We start from the raw sequence: 8575 nt of genomic DNA, 5'->3' as shown, positions 1-8575 counted from the left end.
ACCAGATGGCTCCGAACCACTTTTCCTATCAATTCTCATCATATGCAGGCCAAGAGCTTTCCAATGATGTGTCGCAAGTTAAAATCTGATCATTTTGATTTTCCGGATTTCGGAACCGGCCAGATTGGCCGTGGCCAGAACCAGATGGCCCCGAACCACTTTTCCTATCAATTTCCATCATATACAGGCCAAGACCTTCTAATGATGTGTCGCAAGTTAAAATCTGATCATTTTGATTTTCTGGATTTCGGAACCGGCCAGATTGGCCGTGGCCAGAACCAGATGGCCCCGAACCACTTTTCCTATAAATTCCCACCATGTACAGGCCAAGAGCTTTCCAATGATGTGTCGCAAGTTAAAATCTGATCATTTTGATTTTCCGGATTTCGGAACCGGCCAGATTGGCCGTGGCCAGGACCAGATGGCCCCGAACCACTTTTCCTATCAATTTCCATCATATACAGGCCAAGAGCTTTCTAATGATGTGTCGCAAGTTAAAATCTGATCATTTTGATTTTCCGGATTTCGGAACCGGCCAGATTGGCCGTGGCCAGAACCAGATGGCCCCGAACCACTTTTCCTATCAATTCCCACCATGTACAGGCCAAGAGCTTTCCAATGATGTGTCGCAAGTTAAAATCTGATCATTTTGATTTTCCGGATTTCGGAACCGGCCAGATTGGCCGTGGCCAGGACCAGATGGCCCCGAACCACTTTTCCTATCAATTTCCATCATATACAGGCCAAGAGCTTTCTAATGATGTGTCGCAAGTTAAAATCTGATCATTTTGATTTTCCGGATTTCGGAACAGACCAGATTGGCCGTGGCCAGGACCGGATGGCCCCGAACCACTTTTCCTATCATTTCTTATCATATGCAGGCCAAGAGCTTTCCAATGATGTGTCGCAAGTTAAAATCTGATCATTTTGATTTTCCGGGTTTCGGAACCGGCCAGATTGGCTGTGGCCAATGAATGTCATGACTGTCAAAACCATGACATTTTTAAAATTTTTCCGTGACAGTCACGGAATCGAAAATTCAAAAATGTCATTCCGACAGTCAGAGGACCAACAGAATCTTCGACTGTCGCAAGTCAAAAATGTTATCGAGATGAATAATTCGATGACATTTTTCTGAGCGACTGTCATTGCAAAATCGAATGACATTTTTTCCAGTCGTTTAACATTTTTTTGGATGACCGTCAATGTCATTGCGACATTTTCGAATGTTATTGGAAAATGTTATGCGACTGTCACGATCGCGACTGTCTTTTGGATGACATTCTCATCCCTGGTTTTGACTTAACCAAGAAACACATTTCATAAATAATAATGTTATATTGTTTATTGATATTAAATTCACTGTACTGGTAGTGAAATAAACCCAATGAACCCATTGAGCCCCCGCTGAATACTAAGATTGAGTCTAAGTGCAGAATTGCTTTTGTTTTTCTAGGTCAAATTTTGAAAAACAATTGAGTGATAGTCGTTATGATATTGGATAATCTCTGGCCCTTATTCTGCGCCGCGCATGAGGTGACGATTGTCACATCGAGTCACCGTGAGATTTGTCACCTTATTCCCGGAGTCGATACGGGTAAAGTGACGGAGGTTCATTCTAGGTGAGTGACCAAATGAACACATCTGTCAATATGGCGAAATTTGTGCTAATTGTTTGTGCCGGTTTGTACATTACGAATTTTGAAAATTGAATTATTAAATAACGAGTGAAAATTCCACTTCTTCCGGGACCAGTATCGGTTTGTACGGTTTCAGCAAGCTGATTGAAACCAAAAATGGGACAAATGCTGCTGTAAAATTGGTGTTTTCATAATTGCTGTATATGCAAGCTCAACGTGGGCCCGGAAACAGCACCGAACTGGAGATAAAATCCACATAAATGCAGAAGTGGTAGGCTGTAGCCTTAAAAAAACCAATGTTAAACTTCCGGATTTCTTCGAAAACCTTAGCTGCTGTTTCAGGTCGATTAAATAAGTTGCTGTTTAATTCGTTTTCATTTCAGCAAAAACTAGCACACGCTGGGAGGAACCAATCAGTTTCTCAATTTTTTGCTAGATCCAACAAAAAAAAATTGAACATTTCTCCGTTCCCTTTAAGGATGATGACACTGGCGCGTTCATAAAAGTACAACTCTGCAGGCACCTGGTGGAGGAGTTTTGCATGGAACCAATGCATCAATAGATGATGATTCAAGAAGGAAACCCGCGCCTACGTTTCGCCTAGTGCAAATAATACCGACTCCTTTAGCAACGCCAATAGGCCAATGCATCTTTTGTTGGTCAGCAGCATCGCAAACGAATTTAATTTCCATTCAGATTCAGATTAATGAGTTAAGTTACTGCCGATGTAGTTTTGGAGCAGAATTTTCCTTGATTTAATTGCTAAAAAATGATTTAGCTGATTAGCATAGATTATTTATTGCTAGGCCTTTCATATTTTAAAATCACAAAAGAAGAATATAAGTAGCTTACAAACCATATCAAACAAGCAATTGCGGTAGGTTATAATTAGTCGCTAAAAGCCAGAAATAATGATTTCGACTTTAATAGAAGATATTGTTGTTTTATTGAAGTTTGCAATCAAATTTTGATTGCCATCAAGTGAATAAGGGCAGATATGGAACCGTTCATTCAGGTGCTGAAGACTAAGCTGGCCCGAGCCCGGATGGACCAGAAAACTCGCACCGTGCACATATCCTCCTGGCCTCAGTTAGATTGCATGATGCCAGGGAGATTTGGCAACAGAAACCCCTTTCAATAAAACCAGTCCCCTTAATCTCCAACACGTTTATAAGAAATTCTCGTATCGTTTAAAAAATTATTGATGATTTTTAAGCTTTAAAACATGCTAGGTAATAAGTTTTGATTGAATTTTAACAACAAACAACTTCTTTACAGTAATTATCGCAATTTTTCATTTCATTTTTATCTTGTCACCTCCTGAAAAGGTACCGACTATTGTCACCTAAAATCGTCACCCAAATGCGACAATTCTCACCCACGGTGACTACGAGAATAGGGTTAGAACTCACAAAGTTCATCCGAAGTGACGTTCCTCACCTAAACCGACTACTGGAATAGAGTGACTTGGGTGACTCGACTATCATCACGTCACGCGCGGCGCAGAATAAGAGCCTCTGTCTCTTTCACACTCTCGAAGCGCCAAACGTGGGGATAAATTTGTTTATTAGAAAATTTAGGAGCGAAAAGACGCTCAAAATGGACATAATACCACAGAGAACACACGTACAAGCTAGCCCACGAAACTTGTGTAAAATTCCAACAACCTTTTTGAACTAATTTTTATTTTTTGGCTGGGCCACCCGATGTCTCCAAACATACCAAAGAGAACTGTTAAAACAAAGCTGAGAAAATGACCGAATTTCAGTTAGTTTTCAACAGGTCGTATTAGCTTCGCATACTTCAAGAAAATCGCTGTTGATGTAGTTTTGTAATACGTTCATCATATTGCATTATAAAAAAATATCTTAAAAGTTGCCTTTAAGTTTTATCTTCCAAATTTGTTAGAAATACAAAGTTTTAAACAGCGGGTTGCTAAAGTGATATGTGAAAGTAGCCCGTTTTGAAATGCCTAGAATCAGTACTTCTGGGTGAGACGGGTGAGACTGATCGTCAAGACTGTTTATATATTTGACTGAATATAGGCGATGCGTTTTCCAACATAAATCACTGTTTAAGAAGTGCGAAAACTTATACCAATGCTATAAGTTAAATTAACTTTCTTAGTAGTGCATGGATAAAGAAAGTGAAATTTCGCCCTGTTAAAAGTAAATCTCGGTACGTCTCGGTGGTCGAGTGGTTAGGGTGGAAAGACGGTAATCGCTGGTCCGCTGATGGCATGGGTTCGATTCCCATCCCGGTACTGGGTGTTTAATGTTAATCTTAAGTTGTCCATGTCATTTATTCAGTCTGTAAAGCCTAAATCGGCTAAGACGGTGTATGTCTTTTAAAAAAAAATCTAATTTCATTTATCCCGCAAATAAAAGCCTTTTATTTTACTGTGACATTGGACAGATTTCTTGTGAGTTTATATATGACAAAGCCTTTTCGAAATCTGGGCACTTTAAAGTCACTTGTTGATTTGTAACTTTTGAACGACGCAATAGATGGCACTGTTTGTAGTCAATTTATACCGTATTTTTTTGGGGATAGCATCTGAAATTTTACACACTTTTTGACGATTTTTTGTTCGAGCTTGTACGTCTGTTCTCTGTACTTCTGGAAAATCCAGTCTGTTTATTTTACACTTTTATGCGTTGCTGAACATTTGTGGGTGTTATAAGTTACCTATATAACGTTAATTTACAGAAAAAAAATTTTAGGCAATCAGAAATTATTTTAAAATGAAATCAAGTCTTTGAGGAATTCGTTTATAGATAAACGGAATTATTTGCCAAATAATTAATCTCATATTGATTAAAACTTTTTACAAGAATTTTTGGATACCTGGCAGCCCTGCACGTAGCAGTACAATTTTCCAGCTGTGAAATAAAATGTAACTGTTTTGCAAAGAAATAATACCTATGAGAAAATCAAACACCTGTTATATTATTGAAATTGATTAAAAATTCAACCAGAATACAAAAACAAAATAAGACTTCCATATGCACTTCCAGTTGACTTTCCTTATCCCGGCATCCTCATGCCAATTTTGAACTTAATCGATCATTTCCAAAGGTTCGCACAAATTATTATACTAATAAGCCTCAATCTATTTTAGCGAATCGGCAAAAACATCGTTTTTGGCTCTAACTTGAACAATTGGACACCGATTGTTCGACAAATTTTGTGGAACGTCCTTCTTAATGGTATGAAGACCACACTTTTCAATGATCTTCCAGTAAATAGTTATAAGACTTTAGAAAGAGGTGTCTGTAGCTTTCGTTCGAGCGAAAATCAATTGAAAACATCAAGATACATCGGGCTTAATTCTCCTGAAGAAACAAAGATGATGTTGATTTTTCAGTACAAAATATTCTATTTCCCCACACAATCCTAAAAGTTCTTATTTATTTATGTAAACGTTACTTAAAAATCTGCAAAAAATCATGGATGATTTTCGAACCAAAACGAAGCTTTTTAGACTCCAGGGTTTGAGAAATTCAAAAATGACACCAAATTGATTCAGTCTATTGTGATATTCAACAAAATTGCGATAAATCGGTGAGGAACAAGTGAGTTACGTCTGAACCCCTAAACCAAATCAATAAGGCTGGATAGCAAATATCAATTTCTTCTTTTGTCACCCCCCCCCCCCCCCCCCTTCCAAATTTACAAGTTTTCGTGCAATTTATTCCAATTTATTTATTTTTCGCATTATTTTTTATTGTCCCCTGCTCGCGGTGTTTCAACTCCGAGTGACAAAAGAAGGATTTGAAATTTGTTCCGGCCCAAATCAGAAAATACACTTCCAAAATCAAGAAAAATACTCCAACTAATGAGAAACGCGATAATTCAATTTTGTTTAATTTTCATCTGATTTATTCAACCTCAATATTTGACAACTTCCTTCACGCTGCACAAACCCGGGAACTGTGTATTTTTACCGGTGGTGCATTTCGACGCCGTCGTTCCCTTCACGTAAGTTGCTTCTCCCAAAATATTGGTTCTCGCGTAGTTGCATGCCAACAGCAGATTGTTCCAGCCATTTTCCTTCCAGGTGGTCATACCGCACCCTACACGATCCGAAATGTCCTTGACCACTTGGGTAAAATGTCCAATAACGGCCCTGTTTATTGTTAAAATTTTAGAAACGTTTTCATGAGGAACCAAAAATAAATTATACTTACGGCGGAGCAGCAGATGGGTACGCATCGATGAATTGGGGATTGGCGTTTGCAGATTCTTTGTACCAATTGCCAATCATTGAGATAAGCTGTGCAGTTGCATTGACAGTGGAGGCAGTGGTGCCATAACTGGCCAGATTTTGACCAGAGTATTTGTAAACAACGGTGTTACGGCAAGAATCGTGTTTCATTACGCACTGCTTGGCATTTATCGAAGCTAAGGTTGCCAACTCTGCGTCCCATTGCTGGAAGTAAAATTGAAATTTCAGTCTACAGTTTACAGTTAAATCGCCATTTGGTTATTCACCATGGTAGTCATTCTAGCGGCCGGAAGATATGCTACTCCAGCGCTATTTTTCTCCAATCCTAAAGCAATTTTGTTCCTCAGTTTGTTGTGTTCACTTAAAATCAGGGCTTGTTTGGCGGCATCAAGTGGTACGAAGGCTCCTCCAGGTTTTCCAAACGCGGCAGGTGGATTGCAACCCACATGTTTAACGCCAGTTTTACAAAGGTTTGCAGTACAGTAATCGGTAGCTTGAAGCGAGGATTGCACCAGCGCTAAGACAATTGCTGAAAAAATTAAAATACTTTTCAATTCATTTCAACGAACTTCCGAACTAACTTTTACTTACCTCCGCATAACAGCTTCATGATTGAAATGGACGGCCAAGTTTAAAATTTGAATCTGAATATTGGGCTTCTTTTATATTACTATTCAACGAGATAAAAAACCTATTGAGAATAATACAAGGCTATGTAAACAGGAATGGAATCAACACATTTTAATAATAACTTTTTTACAGCCGTTTTCAAAACACGTGTTTGCAGGCGTGTTTGCAAAGCTGTGCTCGAAAAACTCGCACGTCATTAAATTGGAGAGGGAATGTTTCAAAGTAGGTGGATTTTGGAATAAATGTTAGATTTTAAAATCTAAATTAAAAAAAAATATTTTGAGAATATCAAATGATTTTTCAATTAGGGCAAATGTACCCGATCTAGGCCCCTAAGGCATGGTTGATAAGTTTTTATAAGATTGTAGCCTTTCTGTAACGTGCAACTTTGAATGACCTTCGACAAATATGATTGCTTACTTACCTGGAGTGCAATTAAAATATATCTTGGCTTTTAAACAGTGGATTTTTTTAAATAAATGTTTTCAAATCTTTGATTAAGTTGCTCCAAGTTACGGCCGTTTATACGTATATAACGTTGGCCTTATAGAAACGATTGATGATTCAAATTTTGTCGAAAAAGTACAGATTAAGTTAAGCTTAAAAACGAAATGAAAACTGATTTATTACAAAACCTAGTAAAACAGAAAACTTAGCAAAGTTATGATATTTAACCGTTTTTGGTTCTATTTGACGTCAAAAAATAAAATCATATGCATCATATAAATGCCAAAATATGTTAAAAATGATATTATATTTGTTTTGTGTTATCGCTTTCTGTCATAGCATAGCAGTTCTTGATCGTGAGTTTTTATTGTATTTCTAAAAATCGTAATCGACCTCTTTTACTCAATTGGATTCTTATTCTACCGTTAATAGAATAATTGGATGTTTCCATTGACTGGAACAAATATGAAATCATCATTTCAAGCCTCCCCTCTCCCTTTCGATTTTTCCGAAAATTACGAAGGAAAAAATAAATAAAACTTTGTAGAAATCGAGTATTTTGTTCGTTTCAATTCGTTTCGTCGGATTGGATAGACTGCTTAGCTATTTATTAAATAAATAAATAACATTTTATTGAAAAAAAAAAAAAAATTAATCAGCTAATCAGCTAATTTGGCGAGGTTCTACCCCCCTACCGCCCCCCCCCCCCCCAGTTGGGAAGATAGGAAGGAGGAGAGGTGGTTTCATATAATTATCAAAAATTAATAAAGCAAACGGGTAACTGCATGGGAGGGTGATTTGAATACGAGAAATGTTCTATGATTAATTTGAAACCCCCCCCACCCCTTCTTCCAAAGAGGTGGTTGGAATTTTTGTGTCATCACTTGAGAACTTATCTAGCAAATGGAAGGAAATTTAGCATAGGATTGAGTTGCCATATTGCCCGGATTTATCCGGGTTTGCACGGATATTTCAAACAAAATTTTAAAAAGTCCGGTTGCCCGGATATCATTGAAAAAGCCCGGATTTTGCCTAGATTGTTCAATTTGCCTTGATATTTTTTGGATTTTTGGTCGACAATTTTTCAATCTAATGTCCGGCCCGGATAAGTGCTAAAAATTTTTTGGCAACCTTTGCTTAATACGTTAACCGTCAAACGGGACATCATGCAACAGTAGGGTTAGATGAAACATTTGTATAAAACAACTCTTATTAAATTTTTATTTTAATATGAAGGGGGACCGCGAAATTATTGCATCAATGAAAATGTCATGCAAATTTTTCTGCCAATTACTTAAAATGTTTAGAATCAAACCAAAATTTTAGGGTAGGAAAATATTTTTTTTTTTTTTATTTACAGGTAGCTTTATTAAGGCATTTAACTCATAAAGTTTTTTTTTTGCCGAGTATTCACTTTCACTTTTATGTGGTGTTAGTAAGAGGGGGGCCGTAATCGTCGCGGCTACTCAACTGTTAATTGATTAACTAAGAGGGAGGGAAAGAGGATTGTGTAGGGTCACTCTCGAGAACAGATTTCCGTCTTTGGTCGGTGGTGGCTTCCTGTAGCGTGGTTTCGTAAGCTACCGCAGGTATTGTGTTCCTGGCCAGCCTTCATTCCGGTGTTACCGAA

At 37.8% G+C, this 8575-nt stretch overlaps 1 protein-coding gene across 1 annotated transcript; it reads right to left on the bottom strand.

The window, feature by feature from the left end:
• Nucleotides 1-5334: 5334 nt before the first annotated feature.
• LOC129754690 (antigen 5 like allergen Cul n 1-like) lies at nucleotides 5335-6532 on the bottom strand. Its single transcript, XM_055750891.1, has 4 exons — nucleotides 6460-6532; nucleotides 6135-6397; nucleotides 5831-6072; nucleotides 5335-5769 (listed from the first exon to the last, which is right to left on the bottom strand). The coding sequence occupies exons 1-4, from the start codon at nucleotides 6476-6478 to the stop codon at nucleotides 5532-5534; spliced, it is 762 nt and encodes a 253-aa protein (XP_055606866.1). The 5' UTR covers nucleotides 6479-6532; the 3' UTR covers nucleotides 5335-5531.
• Nucleotides 6533-8575: the final 2043 nt, after the last annotated feature.

Source organism: Uranotaenia lowii, chromosome 3 (genome assembly GCF_029784155.1).
Source record: "Uranotaenia lowii strain MFRU-FL chromosome 3, ASM2978415v1, whole genome shotgun sequence".
In the NCBI taxonomy this organism is placed as follows: domain Eukaryota; kingdom Metazoa; phylum Arthropoda; class Insecta; order Diptera; family Culicidae; genus Uranotaenia; species Uranotaenia lowii.
The sequence above is the reverse complement of the archived record's forward strand: the minus strand, read 5'-3'. Positions and strand labels throughout refer to the sequence as shown.